The following is a 20,295-nucleotide window of genomic DNA, read 5'->3' on the forward strand; positions in this document are numbered from 1 at the left end:
CCAGACCCGGGACGCCGGGCGGTGGCGTCAGCGGCGCGCACGCCGCTCGGGAAAAAGCCGGTTGCTGGGGGAGTGAGGAAGAAAGGGAGGGAGCCGAACACGGAAGTGGTGGCGGTGCCGGCGGAGCAGGTGGAGGCGGTGAGTGCGATGTCTGCGATGAGAACCCGGCACCTCAGGATGGGGGCTTGCAGACCGACAATCGCCTCGTAGGACTTACATGAGGTGCCGGAGTGGCTGGGCCTCCCTTCTCCACCTCAGCGAATACCCAGAGTGATGGCGGTGGTGATGGCGGCAGTTACAAGGATAGCCCCTGTTAAACTGCGTTCCGAGAGGTGAGTGGGGGAAGGGTGGTTTCTGCTTGGCCTTGCCCTCTCGGGGTCTGCTTCTACTTTGCTGGCGCTCCTCACTGGCAGCCATATCCGGGTCCCTGAACGGGTCCAGCCCCTCCTTGGGACCGGGCTAGAGAATGAAATGTCTGGGCTTGTTCTTTAAAGAGAAGGAAGACGAGACCCTTTTCAAGCCTTTAATCTTGGCATCCTCGACGCCTTCATCTTGTCATTTCTATAGCGGTGAAGGGGAGAAGACTTAATCTCAGTTCACGATTCCTGGAGGTGCGGCTGGTACATTAATGCTCGTTCTATAGGACATTGTACATGTGTCCCTTGAAGTAATTCGTGTTTCCCTATTCAGACTCCACCTAAAGTTCAATGAAGTGCATATCTTCTTTTATATCTATAAAAGAAGAGCTAAAGTGTATTGTTGAATACTTCATTGGATCCTTGCAGTCTTTGCTAAGGTCTTGGCCATTAAATTTATGCTTTGGTTGGATCTTCACGATCTCCATGTTGGGAGACCGATCTCTCATGAAAACCTTCACAACTGATATTTTTTTGTGGTACCCACCTTCTAATCTCAGTCGGATTTTGATTATGACATAAGTGAAACGTTTTTCCTTTGTCGAGTTTTCCCCATTGTTTTTCAGTCTAGTTTCATTGGGGAAAGTTGCAAACACATTTAGACAAACCGTGGTATTGTTCTTACCGCGTTGGCATTGTGTAAGGTGTTGCTTTAAGTACTAAGGCTCCAAATGAAGAGTGATTGGCTGAAAAGAACTTGGGATTTGTGGGGAAATAACCAACCTATTGTTTTTACACAAGAGCAAAAGATTCCTGAGATGATTCTTTCCGAGTGACTTAATTTTTGTCCGGAGATGTTTCATTGTTTAGATAGAACGATTTCTAGTTTGTGGTGTTTTTTTTTTTAATCCAAGTAAATATCATTGCATTGACTATGGGGTTCGAGACGAAGTCCGATAATATATTTCAGTGTAGTACTTTTCAGAGCTCAGCATAAGAAGAATCTGCAAATTTGGAACAAGCTTTGTAGGTATCAAATGCTCTAACTATAAAATCTGTAACACCATGTGACTTTAAAACTATGAATGGTGTTCGCGCTTCTCTCCTTTAACTCTGCCTTAGCAATCAAGCCATTTGATTCATAGGTTAAAGAAAAATGTGTATATGTATATGTTTTGCTTTGTTTTTTTACAGATTTAACATGTATGGAATAAGCTTGGGCCTTAAAGCTGAACAAACCTAGATTTTAATTTTGACTCTCACAGTTACTCGTTGTGTGACCTTGAATATGCTTCTTTACTTTTTCTGAACGTCAGATTCCTCATCTCTAAAATGAAGATGACATCTATTTCCATAGAATTGTTATAGTAGATAGAAGATACTCATGAATGTATAAAAGTAAATTGTCTTGTGTTATTAATGGGGTACTTTGGGTGGGCATTTAATGGTTCATTCAAAATGGAGTTGTTTGAATCACTATTCAGTAAATTTTTTTGAACATTAAAAGGTGTATTCTTGCTTTTGCCAATGTGTTGTCACATTTCCATTTTTCAGTCAAATTTTAAAAAGAATTTTAACGTCTTCAATTAATTCATGATGTTGTTGAGGGAAACAAACATTCAGCTAATACATACAAGACAATGGTGTGGTGATGAAATGTGTATAACTTGAATCTTAGTAAACATTGCCTGGTGATTTAAGATAATGTAGATTTTAAAAAAGAAACCAGTGCTGTTGTCTGCCACTGATGTGGCTGTCAGAGTTTTCCAAATGAATTTATCATAGCAGTGCATGTCTCATAGGAGTGAATAGCTAAATGAACTCACTGTAAATGATGCCAAGGTCGCAGCTTCAGCTGCAGTGAAGGTTAGTTAGCTTTGCTCTGTGGTGACCATTGATACTACCCTTAGGTTCACAAATATTGTTGTTCTCAAGGACAATAGGCTAAGAAAACATGAGTATATTACCATTCTACTGTGGCAGTATTACCTATATAAATAATAATATCACATAATCTTAGTTTATCCAGGAGGCTTATCAATATTGCCTTATGGGAGGAATGTTTAAAATTCCTTTTTTAATAAAATATGTATTAGATATAAAAATTATTAATCTTATGAAAGATAAGGTTAGAAGAAGAGAGTAATAACAAAACTGAGAACAGAGTAAAAAAAATATTAAGACAGTTTAGAAATCTGAAGATGTTTGTATCTCTGAAAGTGTCAAACTTACCAGCCTATTTAATTTATTTTGGGGGTAAATAATACTTGCATATGTATAAACTTTTAAGGTATTAAAGTGAATACAGTGAAAGACCTTCTCTCAACCTACCCAATTCCACTGGCTAAGGACAGCTAGTATTTGACTCCTGTGTTGTTACAATGACAGTGGATCCTTACCACCGCAAAATAGATATAATCATTGTTTTATCAATAAAAAAATATCAAGGCTCAGTAAGGTGATGAGTTGTCAGAAGTCACACACCTAACCATGTGTCAGAACTAGAAATAGATCTTTTACTTCTGATCCAAGTAGTCTGCCAGACTGGCTCTCCAAGTCATAACTGTTGCCATAAAACTTAGAATTTAGTTTTATCAGAATATGAAGGCAATTTTAAGTCTAGAATAACATTATACTAGTTTGTATGTAAAACTTGTTACCTAGGCTTAAATGTAAGCATATATAATTATCATAAAGCCATGAAAAGAAGAATCTATGATCAGTTAAAAGAAAAAAACTTTGCCTACTATTTCTGTTGAAATTGATTTATTAAGCTTGTAAGAAACTACAGATTTTTTATAATTAAGTTTCATTATTTACACCCATAATATTTTTCAAGAACTTGAAACTTTAAAACTTTTTTAAAAAGAGCATGTTTAATATCAGGAGTAATAGAAAGAGCTTTATGATATTTCAGAAATGATGAAGCATCCTCAGCCTCAGATTTTTGAGATATGTTTTTGTGTGGATTTTCTAGCCTTTTATGTAGCCTGTGTTTCCTTTCATTCTTTTTCCTTATTGCCACTTTCCTAGCTCTTATTTTTTGAAATTAGCTCATTCTACATGGAAGGTTCTGAGAAAACATAACATATTGCAGAATGTAATACATATTCTCATTAAGCTCAATGTATGCTATTTTCATACATTTTAACCCTGGCAGTAAAAACATGAGGCAGCTGGCATTATCCAGATTTAATAATGTGAACACTGAAGCTGAATGAGATTTTAAAACTCAGGAGAGACAGCTAGTAAGTGACAGAGTCTGAATTTTAGATCATGTTTAATGATTTAGCAAGTCATGCTATTTCATCTGCACCATGCTTCATTTTTAAATATGATATAGTCAAAAACTAGATTGTTAATTTTTTAGGGACCTTTAAAACTTAAAAACTTTCTCTTAGACCAAATTACACTCATAGGAAGAAAGACTGCAAGGAAATTGGCCAAAATGTCTAAATTGATTGCTTCTAGGTAATTGAATTACAGTCTTTTCCCCTCCTTTTTGAACTTTCCTGAATGTTTCCTATATTTTAAAATATGCATATATTATTTTTATAATTAAAGAATTATAAATTGAAAGGAAAAAAATATATCTGTAGAATCCAATTTATTCTCTGAGAGTCACAATCAAGTATCTTAAGCATTCTGATTTCTAAAATTCTGTTAAGGTTCTTGTGCTTTTAGAAGTTTGTAGTGCCAGCCTTTAGTTTCCTGTTCCCTCTTCACCCTAAATTAACCCTCTTCAGTGACAGGTCCTAGACATTTCTCTTTAGCTTGCATACCATAATGTACCTTCATTTTAATCTTAGCCCAAGTTAATGTTTCTTCCACAGTTTGTTCCACAAAAAGGGTTTACTTTGAGTTAAGTATAGGAAACTGTGGCCTAATCAGGTTTCTTAACCAAAGGACCTCTTGGAACCTTTTGCTATCTTTCAGTGGGGAAGTGATTTCCAAACTAGTTTGATAATGAAACTTCCAATTCTATAGAACACGTATTAATACCTTTTAGCACTAGTGTACACAGAAGTTCAGATTGGGGAACACTGGTATAAGCAAAATGTAGGAAATTAAGTGAAGAATGTTTGGAGAAGGGAAGAAAGGGTATAGTGGTGCCAATCAGTGTGTGTTTATTTGTGTTTTGTTTTCTCTTTTTCCAAATCAGTTAAGTCCCCTGAGCCATGGCTTGTTAGCATTGAAAAAGAGGTACTTTAAAATATTTACTGGAAAATGAACCTATATTGCTTTGGTAATGAGGAAAAAACACTTATAGTTCAGATGTTTCTCTCTTAAACATTTGAAAAAAACATTTTTCATGTTTTTTGATTAACATTCTGAGGAATTTATCTGTCATATACTATCCAGTATATTCCATTTGTGGACTCTTAAGTGTTTCCTTAGAATCCAACACAAATATTAGCCTATGATCAAATATCAAGGACTCTGACCCACAGAATCCAATTTAAATATCATGGACTATGATCAGAATGCATTCAAGGAGTTTTGGGACACATAATAGCAGGTAAACTTTGGAATAATAGATTTAATAAGGAAATTACTACCAGAATAATAATTTATCTGGGAATTCTTTATATAGTATAGTAAATTATTCTTTATAAGGTCAAATTTAATACTTACATGAATTCTGGTCTTAAATAGACATCAGCATTGTGGACATAGTAGTTCAATGACTAATTAATATATACAATAATCCTCTGTTATCTAACATCATAGAGAATACAAATGAAGTTTCTAGATAAATGAGGTTTAACCCTTTATTTACTAACTTTTACAACAGTTTTCAATGGAAATTTGAATTAAAATCATCTTTCCAGCCTTATTCAAGAGAACTAACTAAATGTCATTTAAATCTGTTGTTAGTCTAGGATGGTCACTTTGGGTATTCAATCTTTTATCGCTATCTGTGCAGTTGATTGTAGAACCTGGGATCAAATGGCTAGTGAATCTGGGAACTTGATTTCTTGAAAAAGGCTTTTATATAAACTTACTTTAGACACTTGCCACTTCCTCATTAAGAAGAAATAATTTTAAAAATGTCACTGTGTAGTCCCCAAGGTATTGTAACTTAGATGCCTTCATAAAAAATTATTGAATCAAGAGTCAAAGCAACCTTCTCCCAAGTAATTCTTTGACTCTCTTAAAAAAAGAAAAGTTTCTTCGCAGTTACTAAGAAAGACTGTTGATTTGTCAACATTTTTCAAGATATCATCTTTGATTTCTATACTACATAAAAATGGTTGTAAAGCCACTTCTTTTTTTCACTTTGTATCTCATCTTCTACTTCATTTTTACAAAGTTTATGTAAAACTCCAACTATTAATGATAGGGTTGAGGGGACTCATTAAGATTCAGAACCTTACACTGTTTTTTAACACTCAGACTTTATGTGTATAGACAAACGTTTGGCAAGACACCAGAACGTTTTTTTAAAACTCATTTTTACTCTTTAAAAATAAATTTTTTTCACTAAAAATTAATGTTATTTTTATTGAGAGAAATGTAATTGAATTTTTTAATATTGTGCATTTTGGTTTAATGCAACTTTCAGAAGAGATTAGATCTTCTGCCATGTGTTTTAAGTGTAAAGATGCAAGAGTTTATATACATTTTTATCTCATTGTAACAAAATCATGTAATAGTGAAGGGAATTCTGAATATCTTCTTTTTCTAAAAAGCTTTCTCCATAGCCTTTTTTTTTAAAGCAGTTACTTTCTCAGTAGTAATTCTGATGTTACCTAAACCATAAATAGCCAGTTAAATATTTTGTCTTGCCTTTTTTTTTAATGTATCTGTTAAGTAACTTCTCAGAGCTGCTTATTATCCCAATAAAGGTCATCAAACTAAGAACACTTGTCATTTTGAAAAAGAAAAATATATAACTTGTCTTATAATATTAGCAACTAAACTGTGGGAAATTCTTAAAGAGATGGGAATATCAGACCACTTTACCTGCCTCCTGAGAAATCTGTTTGCAGGTCAAGAAGCAAGTTAGAACTGGACATGGAACAGACTGATTCAAAATTGGGAAAGGAGTATGTCAAGGCTATGTGTTGTCACCCTGCTTATTTAACTTATATGCAGAGTACATCATGCAAAATGCCGAGCTGGAGGAAGCACAAGCCAGAATCAAGACTGCTGGGAGAAATAGCAACAACCTCAGATACGCAGATGATACCACTCTTGTGGCAGAAAGCAAAGAACTAAAGAGCTTCTTAATGAAGGTGAAAGAGGAGAGTGAAAAAGCTGGCTTAAAACTCAATATTCAAAAAAATAAGATCATGGCATCCAGTCTCATCACTTCATGGCAAATAGATGGGGAAAGAGCACAGACAGAGACACACTTTATTTTCTTGGGCTCCAAAATCACCACAGATGGTGACTGCAGCCATGGAACTCAAAGATGCTTGCTCCTTGGAAGAAAAGCTATGACAAACCTAGATAGAGTATTAAAAAGAAGAGCCATCACTCTGCCAACAAAGGTGCATCTATTCAAAGCTATGGTTTTTCCAGTAGTCATGTATGGATGTTAGAGCTGAACCACAAAAAGGCTGAACGCCGATGAATTGATGCTTTTGAACTGTGGCGTTGGAAAAGACTCTTGAGAGTCTCTTGTACTGCAAGGAGATCAAACCAGTCATTCCTAAAGGAAATAAGTCCTGGATATTCATTGGAAGAACTGATGCTGAAGCTGAAGTTCCACTACTTGGCCACCTGATGAAAAAAAAAGCCAACTCATTAGAAAAGACCCTGATGCTGGGAAAGATTGAAGGCAGGAGGAAAAGGGGATGACAGAGGACAAGATGGTTGGATGGTATCACTGACTTAGTGGACATGAGTTTGAGCAAGCTCTGGGAGATGGTGAAGGACAGGGAAGCCTGGCATGCTGCTGTCCATGGGGTCACAAAGAGTTGGAAACAACTGAGTGATGGAACTCTGCCCTGAGATAACTAGCAAACTTTGTGTTAATAGAATTTCCATGGTCATGTCTATTCACAAATATTGTAAAGATTCTCTTATGTAAGATAATATAATCCACAAAGGTATTCCAACAACACGGAAGCAGTTGTGATCCACTAAAAGTGCACAAAGAAATGGAGAGGGTTGCCATCAAGTACTTAGCTTTTTGGAGCTCCCACTCCTCCCCCCCAGAAAGCACCTCATCAGACAAGTACCCATCTCACAATGAGTAATGGGAACATTGCCAATCATATATTCAATATTAATAGAGTTTTCTAATTTTTAGACAAGTATAAATACAAGTTAAATTTTCTTCCTACTTTGAAGACTACAACATTAAGTGGCATTCTGGCCAATATATCAATATGGTAAGTAAGTAAGTTTTAGTCACTCAGCCGTGCCCAACTCTTTGCGACCCTATGGACTGCAGCCCACCAGGCTCCTGTGTCCGTGAGATTTTCTAGGCAAGGATACTGGAGTGGGTTGCCATTTCCTTCTGCAGGGGATCTTCCCGACCCAAGAACCAAACCCAGGTCTCCTGCACTACGGGCCAGATTCTTTACCCACTGAGCTACAAGGGAAACCCATTGATATGGTATATTTTACCAAATATATTTTTTTCCATAAGTTTATAAAAAGTGGAACTTCTGAAGCATGAACTGAGTCATCTGTCAAAAGAATAGCTATGTAAAATTTATATAAGGCTATAGTGCTTAGATACCAAAAGATAACCAGTCAGAAGATTTTCTGTGCATTAACTCTTTAAGTGCAGGTATGGAAAATTCATCTAGGACAATGGTATTTTTCACTTTATTTTTTGGATACCTGTAGCAATAGTATATGTAAGAACAGTTAACCTAAAATCCAGAGATACTTAATTGATTACTCCTATTATGTACAGGTTGGTAAGCCTTGCCAAAATAAATCTGTTTTGTTAGCATTTAAACTTGTTTTGAGTGAGGCTGGAAGTCAGGTCTCTGGTGGAAAACGTCAAATTGTTCTTAGCTTCATAGTCTGTTGAGTTTTAGCAATGTCTAGCTTATTAATCCTTTTTTATTTTGAAAGGTTAGCTATCATCCTGAAAGTTATATGTGCTCATAAACTATAGTTAGCACTGGGCTAGAGACAGAGGTATTTCAGTGATTTCTTTACTTATGAACTATTTCTATAAAACTGTCTTGGGTGCTATAATAAAACAACATATGTAATATCTGTTTCTTTTTTAAAAAAGAAATGTTAACCTTTATTGTATACTTGCTCCATTTAGAATCTGAGCTACATATGTATTTTACATACCTTATTTCTTTTAATTCCTACTAGCCTAATGAAATATATAGCATCAGTGTCTCCATTTTATAGATGAAGAAACTGAGATTTTAAGGTCATATGGCTAGTACAAAATCTATTTTATTTCTCATTACTTTCATGGTTACTTTTTCCCTCCAAGTTCTTTGTGTTTTAGTAATTTGTTTATTTTAAAGGCTTTCCTCAAAAGTCTAGTAACCTATCATAATCTAGAGTAAATGAAGCACAACAATGCTGTCTGAAAGTACAAGTAAGCAGGCATGGCTTATGGATGGATGAGCCTCACAGAATGCCTGGGTGTCCCTCCAGCTTTTTATTGGAGGATTTCCAGTTACCAGAATCTATAGATCTTTTCTCTTTGGTTATTCTGTTTCTCCAGTTTAGTACTGTCCAATCTCTTATTAGGGAGGTGTAAGTTTGACCACTGGAATTCTGGAAGTTGGATGGAAGAATGGAGCAGGGAACTTTCTGATTTTAGTCCCAGGCCTCCCATCTATCCTTACTATGTCTGGTATCCAAAGTCTTGAGCCTTTCTGGTTCAATTTCTCCAAATAATAAAATCCTATCTCCTCTAAGTATGAGAGTAAGAACCAGAGAGATCTAACTGCCCTAACACAAATTTTCAACCTGCTCCCCATTTTTCTGAACTGTTCTCCATACATACTTTCTGTAGAATCTGGTGCCTCTGAGTGTCCTGGACTTTGCCTGCTCTGTTGTCTTCTCATTAACATTGCCTCTGTGCCTGGTGTCACCAACCTCTCCACTGCTGAGTCAGTCATTGCTCCTCTGTTTTCTGTCCTTGTATTTTGTCACTCAGGTTATAGATACATGATAGTTTCATTGAAGATGAGATTTGTGTTTTTATTGCTCATTTTCCCTTGTTTTGGGCTGATTTCTGAGAGAAAAGTGGAGCAAAAAGATTTTCACTTAGCCATTTTTAAACTGCATCATTATTTCTTTTATAATTAGAAAAAAACCAAAGCTATTTTCTTTTTGAGGGGAAATCAGCTATTCATTTAGAAATTTAATATGGATAGCAGTAATTATAACTAAAGAAAGTATTGGAATCACCAAAAGAGTTTGTAGGAGACTTGGTTGTTTTTGAAGAGAGTGATGAAAGCAGACCCTGGTAAAGGTGGGAATGTCGTCAAGAGCAGAGGTGTGGAATTAGCTCTGATAACAGGAAGATGAGCATGTTTATATGCAGTGGAGTAAAGTTGACCTTAGAATTAATAATCTGCTCTTTGATATTTTTAAAGTAAATAAAAACACTAGATATTTTAAATTTTACGTAATATACTTTTCACATTATCACATTGAATAAAAAAGTTGAAAGTATGTAATATTAACAAAAAAATATCTGCTTGGGGCGCTTATTTAATTTTTTTAATCTTGAAAAGTATAAGTGTAAGCTCTTAGTAATAAGAGACTTTTCTGATCAATGACTTCATATTCTTCAGCGTACTCTGTAGCTTCTGCCTGTTTATTTTTGTTCAGTGGAATTTAGTCAATGAACAACCAAAGCATACTGTTAAATATAATTTGGTATACTAAGTGATGATGTTTCTTTCAAATTTAGATTTTAAAATATTTTTTCTCTGTGAATTTTAAATGATTATGTACCAGTGAGCTCACTAAATCAAAACAATAAGTATAATCACCTGATGCTATTCTTTGTTTAGTAATCAGGTACTTCATATGACAAGGGCTTCCCTGGTGATTCTGTGGTAAAGAATCTGCCGGCCAACGCAGGAGGTGCAGGTTCAATCCCTGGGTCAGGAAGATCCTCTGACGAAGAAAATGGCAACCCACTCCAGTATTCTTGCCTGGAAAATACCATAGCAGGCTACAGTCCATGGGGTTGCAAAGAGTAAAACACAACTTAGCGATTAAACAACAACAACAACTTTATATGGCAAGCCTTTATCATTAGTTCATACTTTTAAGCACGTCCCAATCATATTTGCCATTGCAGATGCTTATTTCAAACTCTACTGCTATGAAAATGGATTCTGGTAGCTCTCAACATTACTTAACTGTTGGGATGGTTGAGAATATTGAGTACAACCGATTTTCTTAATTATAAAATTCAATATCCATTTATAAAATATTTGAGATTATAAAATCCCTCCCCCCAAACTTGGACTTAAATCTTATTCCATCTAATAATAGCTAAGTAGTTTTTATCTATGACCAATCATTACTATTAATTTTAAAAATTTGTTTACATTATAAATTTTAGGCTATCTACCCAATTTCATAGGAAAGGCATTGCCCTATAGAACTTTGTTTTTTTGAAATTATCAGGAAGAATATATAAGTGTGTGTGTGTGTATGTGTGTGTGTAAAATAACAAATTTTTATCCAATTCCAAATTTTCCACACACCATGTAGACTAATAGTGAAATTGACCAAATATTTAAATGAGTTGACAAAAATTACGTTGGGAATTCTTGCATGACGTTTCTACTGTTCAGTGCTGATTATTTATTTAATAAATTCTTAACAGCTTTTATAACTTAAAATTGTTCATATTTTCAATCAGTAGAAAAGAAAACGAAAGAAAAAAAAAGAAAACGAGAGAGAAGGAAGGTTGTTGTTGTTGTCTAGTCACTAAGTCAGTCATGTCTGACTCTTGTGATTCTGTGGGCTTAGCCTCCCAGCTTCCTCTGTCTGTGGGCTTTCCCAACAAGAATACTGAAGCAGGTTGCCATTTCCTTCTCCAGGGGATCTTCCTGACCCAGGGATTGAACCCGTGTCTCCTACACTGCAGACAGATTCTTTACCACTGAGCCACTGAGGAAGCCTACAAGGAGGGTGAAAGTGAAAGTTGCTTAGTTATGTCTGACTCTTTGCAATCCCATGGACTGTAGAGTCCATGGAATTCTTCAGGTTCCCAACCTAGGGATCGAACCCAGGAGGGTAGTGATAGTTAAATACCAGCTCATAGTTTTCTCATCTCTGACAAAGAATTCCCTGGTCTGCTGTGAAATTAAAAAATAAACCAGAAATTGTTAACATTTCAGACATATATTTTGGCTGACAGGATGCTTAGCTTTTTTGATTCACATTGAAAAGTAGCTATGGGAAAGAAACCCAGATTCTTGACTCAATGGCACTATAGAATTATTAGTATATGGTAAAGTAGTTTATTTAAATGAGAACAAAGTATCTTGGAACTGCCTTCCAACATTTCCAGTACTTTTTTGAAAAATATATTAATTATCTATGGCAAAAACCACTACAATATTATAAAGTAATTAGCCTCCAATTAAAATAAATTAATTTTTAAAAAACCAAAAAAAAGTGTATTATCCCTTTTCATCTTGTATATAATTGGGACTTGATATATAAACTATGCAATGTTAATGACAATTAATGATCTTTATTTTTTTTCCTTAGATACATCCAGAAAGTACCCAGAAGAAATATTCTACTGGAAAAATTGAAAAAGCATTCTTTATAACACTGGAATTTGTGGACAGTTTGTTAAAATGGCAGAAAATAGTGAAAGTAATAGTAAAAATGTAGATGTAAGGCCCAAAACTAGCCGGAGTCGAAGTGCTGACAGAAAGGATGGTTATGTGTGGAGTGGAAAGAAGTTATCTTGGTCAAAAAAGAGTGAAAGTTGTTCAGATGCTGAAACAGTGAGTGCTATCGAGAAAACTGAAGTTCCTTTAAGGAGCCAAGAAAGGAAGCACAGCTGTTCATCTATCGAGTTGGATTTAGATCATTCCTGTGGGCATAGATTTTTAGGCCGATCTCTTAAACAGAAACTGCAAGATGCTGTGGGGCAGTGTTTTCCAATAAAGAATTGTAGTAGTCGGCATTCTTCAGGGCTTCCATCTAAAAGAAAAATTCATATCAGTGAACTCATGTTAGATAAGTGTCCGTTCCCACCTCGATCAGATTTAGCCTTTAGGTGGCATTTTATTAAACGACACACTGCTCCTATAAGTCCCAAATCAGATGAATGGGTAAGCACAGACTTGTCTCAGAGCGAATTGAGGGATGGTCAGCTAAAACAACGAAGAAACATGGAAGAGGTCAGCTGCTTCTCACATACCAGTGTTCAGCCCTGTGTCATAACCAGTAACAATTCTTCGGGTAGAGGTGGTCCTGGGACTGACTCTATAGTGAACCTGGCTTCAAATAACAGCATAGAAGATAGTGACATGGATTCAGATGATGAAATTATAACACTTTGCACAAGTTCCCGGAAAAGAAACAAACCCAAATGGGAAATTGATGAAGAAATCCTGCAACTGGAAACACCTCCCAAGTACCATACTCAGATTGATTATGTCCACTGTCTTGTACCAGACCTCCTTCAGATCAATAATAATCCATGTTACTGGGGTGTTATGGATAAATATGCAGCTGAAGCTCTACTAGAAGGAAAACCAGAAGGCACCTTTTTACTGCGAGATTCAGCACAGGAAGACTATTTATTCTCTGTTAGTTTTAGACGCTATAGTCGTTCTCTTCACGCTAGAATTGAACAGTGGAATCACAACTTTAGCTTTGATGCACATGATCCTTGTGTCTTCCATTCGCCTGACATTACTGGGCTCCTAGAGCATTACAAGGACCCGAGTGCCTGTATGTTCTTCGAACCACTTTTATCCACTCCTTTAATTCGGACTTTCCCCTTTTCCCTGCAGCATATATGCAGAACAGTTATTTGTAACTGTACAACTTACGATGGCATTGATGCCCTTCCAATTCCTTCTTCCATGAAATTATATCTGAAGGAATATCACTATAAATCAAAAGTTAGAGTACTCAGGATTGATGCACCAGAACAACAATGCTAGAAAAAGGGTAGGAACAAGGGAGTGGTTATATATGTATTTTCATTTAATACTTTATTTTTATTATTATACCACTTTGAATTTTTCTACAAGGGCAGTTGAAGTCCAAAATAAACTTCTGCCCTAAATTTTACTTGCAGATCAGTTTATTTTTATTAGGATACAGTAATTGTTGAACAATAATAATGGTTACACACTAGGGGTTAATGGATATTTTTGACCAGGTTTGGTTTTTGTTTTTACCATGTAGATTGTATACTTAATTTTTTTCTTTTCTTAATTGTAACTTAAATATGATCCAGGGATATTTGAAGTTTGTAGGCATTGCAAACACATTTAAATAATCTGTATTTCATACTTTTCTTTAAAAATAATTGTTTCTTTTCCTATATATAACATATAAAACGCTTTGTTAACCTATGTCATTGGCATTCCTAACATAAGATATAGTTTCCACATCATCCTTTCATTTGTTTTAAAAGCCTTCGGTAAAGCTGTGTGTGTTGTAATTTACTAATAGGGATGTTAAAAGTTAACAAAATGGCTTCAAATCAAACTTGATGTGTTTTCATTTTAAATATTAATTGTAAAGCTGAATTACTAAATTTGATTAATCAGGTCAGTAAGAATCAAATGAGGACATGATATCTTAGAGGTGAATTTATTCTTCTGTAATGTGGCATGGTCATTTATTATTCCTTGAATAGATCTTTCTCTCAAACTTGGAAGAGTTACCATCTTCAGAACATAAGTATTATTCCCTTCTCACTGGAAGCTTTAAAAATAATGATACTACTATTAGTAACTAGTAATTACTAAATAATAAAGCAACTGGGGTTTTTTCTGTATTGACTTGTGAACTGTTGCTTCTGCTTAGCTCTTTTTTAGAAACTGAGCCTGTTACTTTGGAGAGATGCCACAGTTTATAAACAGCCACAAATTTCCATTGGTAACCAAAGAGACCTAAGTAGTTTTCCATTATTTTGACTTGAGCTTGAATAAGGATTCAAGAAGTAAACATGGAGCTTAGTATTCAGGGAACTTAATACTGGTTTTGATCTTCAGATTTCAGGTAACTATTCCTATTTTCAGAACTAACATATCTTTAGTATGGCTTCAGAAAAAGGAAAACATTTTGAGAGCTATATTGCTTATGCCATACTGAACAATACTGGGCACTGGGTATAATATTTTTAAGTTTAGCATCTCAAGAACAGAGAAGCATTTTTTAGAAAACATTATCCCAATATAATATAAATGAAGTGATAGCCTATTTAACTTTTCTTTTTTAAAGAATCAATAATAAATTTCCTAGACAGTTACTTCTTCTGGTGAGTTGTCTACCCCTTTGTACAAATTAGCATTTTTAATATAGTAAATTGATCTCTTGATGCTAGTTTATCTAGTAGGAAGCTGTTTCTACCTGGATTGAAAGAAATTTGACTCAAATTTCCCAGTTAGATGTTTCTTAAGTATTGCTTTTATGTCGAAGTAGCATTTCCCTTTCCTACAGTTCTGCTGTTAACATAAAGATGGCATTTAAAATTAATTGCTTTAAAATAAGTTTTTAGCAGTTATCACAAAATTGAACAAGAAAATCTCTTACCATTATCTTCTAGCATCTTTTTTTCTCAAGTGATCTCAAGATTGTCTTGGTTCCAGTGAGGGTTAGCTACTAAAATAGCACCTCTCTCAGCAGTGATGAGGCTCAGGATAACAACATCAGTGTCAGGATAAATATCTCTTCTAAAGATGATATTTCCCTTTTACAAAAGTTGGACAGTCTCATACTACCTCATCTTTCTTGTGGCGCTTTTGTAGATCACTGAGAAGCTTATCTTATTTACCAATATAATGCTTCCTAAACATCCATCTTTGGTGAAGAAAATTAACAGTATGGTTAGACTCTACCCATAATTATAGTTTTTTATCAGAATTTGATATTGAGACTTTCTGTTTCTATGAAACAATATTGTTTTAAATATTTTTCTTTTAAAGATAACTTTTTATCAATACAGAAAAACCTAAGGAATGATTAGCTAATGAATATTCTGTTAAAGGTAATTTTATAAAGAAAAAGAAAATATGCTGTCTTTTATAATGGTAAAAATTAGTATTTATATGAAAATCAAGATCTAAGTAGCCTTTCATATATTCAAACTGGTTGCTTGTGATATATTTTCTCTGCTTTCTTATTTTTTCAACTTCAAGGTATTGATAGCTGTTAACATTTTCAAAATACTGCCATTTATATAGCCTTGAAGCAGATGATCTAATAAATGAGAGCAGGAAAGAGACTCATTTACTCTGAAACAGTTTGTATTTTTTCCTTTGGTATTTGCTACAGTGAAAAGAAATCGGGAAAGTAGAAATGTAAGATTTGAGAAGGGAATTGATTACCATGAAGGGAAAAGAAGAGTAAGAATTCTTTAGAGCATGAAGCGATTGGAATTTAGAAAGGTTAAGTCTTTCTCAGTGACTTTTTGAGGACACATTTGAAAGAGCATTCAGCATTCAGAAATTAACTCATTAAAAATATACTTACTGGAATTATGTGTAAGTAAATGAGTATAAATTTTGAGAGGAACAATGTGGGGAGATATATAAATATAAATTTTATAGCTAAGTTGAACACTGAGCATTTGAAAAGTGTAAATTTCAGAGTTGAGAAAGCATTCAGCATGGTGGAAATGTAGTGCTTACTGGTGAGAGCGGATGGGGCTAAAAGAAACGATAAAATATTAAAATTAAGAATTTAGGCATCACCTCAGGGGAAAGCCTTGACAGTGAAAGGGAACTACTTAATCGCTAATAGCTAGTCTGGACCAGACACTTAAATGCGCTTTGGGAATCATCCTGCACTAACCAGGAAACAAACTTGATTTTTCTATTTCTCTCTGAAGCTTTCAAGAGTACCCCCAAGCCCGCCTCCCCTTTTTTTAAGCTACAGCATCTTGATTCATACTGTACTTCCCGAAACATGCTGAATGGATTTTTTTAGGTTACCTGAGCATTTTTGTATGAAGAATTATATCTGATCTTTCTATAACTGTGCCATTCACTTAAATAATTCATGGAATGGTTTAATTTAAAGGAAGACCTAATAGGAAGAAGATTAAAGGAAGCTTTTAGTCAGCCTGTGGCTAGATTTATTGATTTGGTGATCAGACTTGTGTTCTTTCCTGAATTTTAGCTAATGGCAAACTGTGGTCAAAAAATGGCTTTCAGTTAAAGTTTTGACTTCTTATTGTAAATAATATAAAGAATGTCTAAGTAATTAGAAATCCTTTTTAAAAAGTAGAGCAAATGTGGCAAATAGGATTCATTATACAAATTCCATTTCTTTTTATAAAAAACAAACCATTATCATTTATTCATGAGCCAAAGCCATTAAGAAGATAAATCAAGTTATCAGCTTCCTGTCTCTCTGAAATTTGGATCATTTTATAGATCCATGTAATAGAGAGCTTCCTTCCTATGAAACAAAAATCTTGAGACCTAACTCTTAGACTCTTAGTTTTCATTAAAAATCTTTTTTGTCACTTTTAGCTATAATCAGAGTCAAATAGATTATACATTCATTTTGGTAGAGGAAATTTCACAGGAAGTGGACTTAATTATACAACATTCCCTGAGGCAACACAAGGGAAACAATGTTTAAAGTAGATTGTGCTTAGGTAATTTAATGCCCAAATGAATAAAAGATTTTAAGTCAAGCAGATTATTGTTTCTACTTTGGGGAAAAAAAATGTTTACAATCTTCATTTTACATAGACAGTTTTACATTCATTTTTACTTCTGAAGAATGGACAGAAAGCACAAGGGGTTTTACTCTTTTAATGGTCTAGAAATAAGCAACACTACAAAAGTGTACTATTAACACATGAAGATAGTGGAGACAAAACGGAAGTAACTATGGCTTCTAAATAAAAATGTAGACTAATGGATATAATCCAATGAAAAGGAATTTAAGGCACATGACTCCTATTTCAAATAAAGACAGTCTTTTTTACTTTTTAATTTTGAATACATTACTCAATTCTCTCTTTAATTTCCTAGCACATAAAATATAGATGATAATAGATGTCACTTGACTTCCTGCAGGTTAATTCTTTATGGTCCAAGAGGTGACCCTTGGAGCATACTTGAAAATATTTCTGTATAGCTGTCAAGTACTAACGTGATGACAGGTTTTCAGAGTTTCCCCTTAGAGAACCCTGCAGATTCACATTCATTTCTTTTAGTCTGTAAAGGCCTTCTTGACTTGATTTGACAATAAAGATAATGGTACAATTTGAATTTATGGTTTAGACTCTGCAATTAGATGAACAGTTGCAATTTCCTCCTACTCTTAATAAGGTTTATGTAAAATTGATGTTTGCCTAAGTTATTTTAAAAGTTGATTACATTTGCAGGAAGAAAAGATAATCACTTTTGCCATAGTTATAATCAAATTTAAGCTTTCAGACAAGTATAAAACTCAAGGAGGTTTACTTAAATTATGCTGACTTTGCTAGAATTGGATAAATTCTGTATAAACCAAGTATGAACTAGATATATACTTGAATATACAGAGTTTAAGTAGTAACTTCACAAAGCTGTTAGTACTCATCAATCAGCCTTGTATGATCCACCCCTTACCTAAAAAGTAGAGTGTTTCCCTTTTTATTTCTAATCCTGAAGTTGAATGTTTCTTCTTGGATGTGAGTTCAAATAAATTGATCTGAATACATTTTCATTTCTTATTAATTAAAACCTCATATATAAAATCCAAAGGCTTTGTAGTCTGTTTTCAAAACACTACTGCATATCCTTACCTGACACGTTCAACTTGGAGAAATTTTTAAATCTGTATTACACATTTTCCTTTCAGTTCTTTAGTGTGTCATTTTAGGTCTTCCAGAAACATGTCAAAATGTGATTAAATGTACAAGAGATGTATTGAAGGGCAATGGACACCTTTGAAGAATAAAGGGGAATGGGACTTAACTGGTGGTCCAGTCGTTATAACTCTGCTTACACACACACAAAGAATAAGAAAGAAAGCAGGGAAAGGTGGTGAAGTCTTTGTACCACATTGCAGGTCTGACATCTGTAAAAGAAATTCAAGGAAGCACTGGGTAGGGTGGGCAGTGCAGTTCTGAAAAGGCCAGGCTGTGGATTTAGTTCCCAACAGGTTGCCTGTTGGAGCCAACATGGGACAGGAATGGGCTAATTTGATAATTCCCACTGTGCTCAGTTATTGACTGGAAATATGGGAAAAGCTGAAGGCTGTTGGTCACTCATGATCAGGACACACATGATCAGGACTAGAGTGAGGCACTTAAATGTGGGCATAAATTTTTTTGACCATAAACCCAGTAATGAAAATAACTTTTGGGTGACTTTAAAATTCAGGATTAATGCACAATGACCCCTGCTGCTGCTAAGTCGCTTCAGTCGTGTCCAACTCTGTGCGACCCCAGAGACGGCAGCCCACCAGGCTCCCCTGTCCCTGGGATCCTCCAGGCAATAACACTGGAGTGGGTTGCCATTTCCTTCTCCAGTGCATGAAAGTGAAAGTGAAGTCGCTCAGTGTCCGACTCCTAGTGACCCTATGGACTGCAGCCCACCAGGCTCCTCCACCCATGGGATTTTCCAGGCAAGAGTATTGGAGTGGGGTGCCACCGCCTTCTCCGACAATGACGCCTATGATAAGCAAAACATCAAAAACATTTTAGCACTATTTTGCTGACTTACGGTTCCTTCTGAATTCCTATGACTCCGCAGGGCACTGCTGAGTCGCAGCCTTCTATGAGGATAAAGTAGGTCACACTAGTATCCTTTTCCATAGACCACTGGCCCTATCCAAAGATGTGTCTTCCCCAGGCTTCAGTTCAGTTCAGTCACTCAGTCATGTCTGACTGCGACCCCATGGACTACAGCACGCCAGGCCTCCCTGCCCATCACCAACTCCCGGAGTTTACCCAAACTCATGTCCATTGAGTTGGTGATGACATCCAACCATCCATCTTCTGTCGTCCCCTTCTCCTCCTGCCCTCAATCTTTCCCAGCATCAGGATCTTTTCAAATGAGTCAGCTCTTCACATCAGGTGGCCAAAGTATTAGCGTTTCAGCTTCAACATCAGTCCTTCCAGTGAACACCCAGGACTGATCTCCTTTAGAATTGACTGGTTTGATCTCCTTGCTCTTGAGTCTCCAAGGGACTCTCAAGAATCTTCTCCAACACCACAGTTCAAAAGCATCAATTCTGCGCTCAGCTTTCTTTACAGTCCAACTCTCACATCCATATATGACTACTGGAAAAACCATAGTCTTGACTAGACAGACCTTTGTTGGCAAAGTAATGTCTCTGCTTTTTAATATGCTGTCTAGGTTGGTCATAACTTTGCTTCCAAGGAGTAAGCATCTTTTAATTTCATGGCTGCAGTCACCATCTACAGTGATTTTGGAGCCAAAAAAAAAAAAGACATCTGCCACTGTTTCCCCATCTATTTGCCATGAAGTGATGGGACCAGATGCCATGATCTTAGTTTTCTGAACGTTGAGCTTCAGGCCAAATTTTTCACTCTCCTCTTTCCCTTTCCCCAGGCTTAGGTATTATTTGAAGATTCTCTATCACTCATTTTTCAGTATGGGAATTACGTGTGCTGTGGAATAAACCCAGAAAAGTCTTCGTTTAAGAAGCTAATAGTAAAACGTCCACCCAGCAATCCACTAACAGCAAGTGAAAATAAAATCTAAGAACACTGCATACGTTTTAATTTTTACACTAAAACATATGTACGTGTTATATATGTATATTTTGCACAACACGTAATTATGACATCTTCATTGTTAGCTAG

At 35.5% G+C, this 20,295-nt stretch overlaps 1 protein-coding gene across 1 annotated transcript; it reads left to right on the forward strand.

Moving 5' to 3' along the window:
* Nucleotides 1–67: 67 nt before the first annotated feature.
* Nucleotides 68–18,225, forward strand: SOCS4 (suppressor of cytokine signaling 4). The gene is made up of 2 exons (XM_019968955.2): nucleotides 68–332; nucleotides 12,039–18,225. Exon 2 carries the CDS (start codon nucleotides 12,131–12,133, stop codon nucleotides 13,451–13,453), a length of 1,323 nt encoding a protein of 440 aa, XP_019824514.1. The 5' UTR covers nucleotides 68–332; nucleotides 12,039–12,130; the 3' UTR covers nucleotides 13,454–18,225.
* The last annotated feature ends 2,070 nt before the right edge of the window (nucleotides 18,226–20,295 follow it).

This window comes from Bos indicus, chromosome 10, assembly GCF_029378745.1.
Source record: "Bos indicus isolate NIAB-ARS_2022 breed Sahiwal x Tharparkar chromosome 10, NIAB-ARS_B.indTharparkar_mat_pri_1.0, whole genome shotgun sequence".
In the NCBI taxonomy this organism is placed as follows: domain Eukaryota; kingdom Metazoa; phylum Chordata; class Mammalia; order Artiodactyla; family Bovidae; genus Bos; species Bos indicus.

Coding starts and splice junctions, on each gene's coding strand:
- SOCS4 (XM_019968955.2), top strand. CDS start 12,131: ATGGCAGAAAATAGTGAAAGTAATAGTAAAAATGTAGATGTAAGGCCC.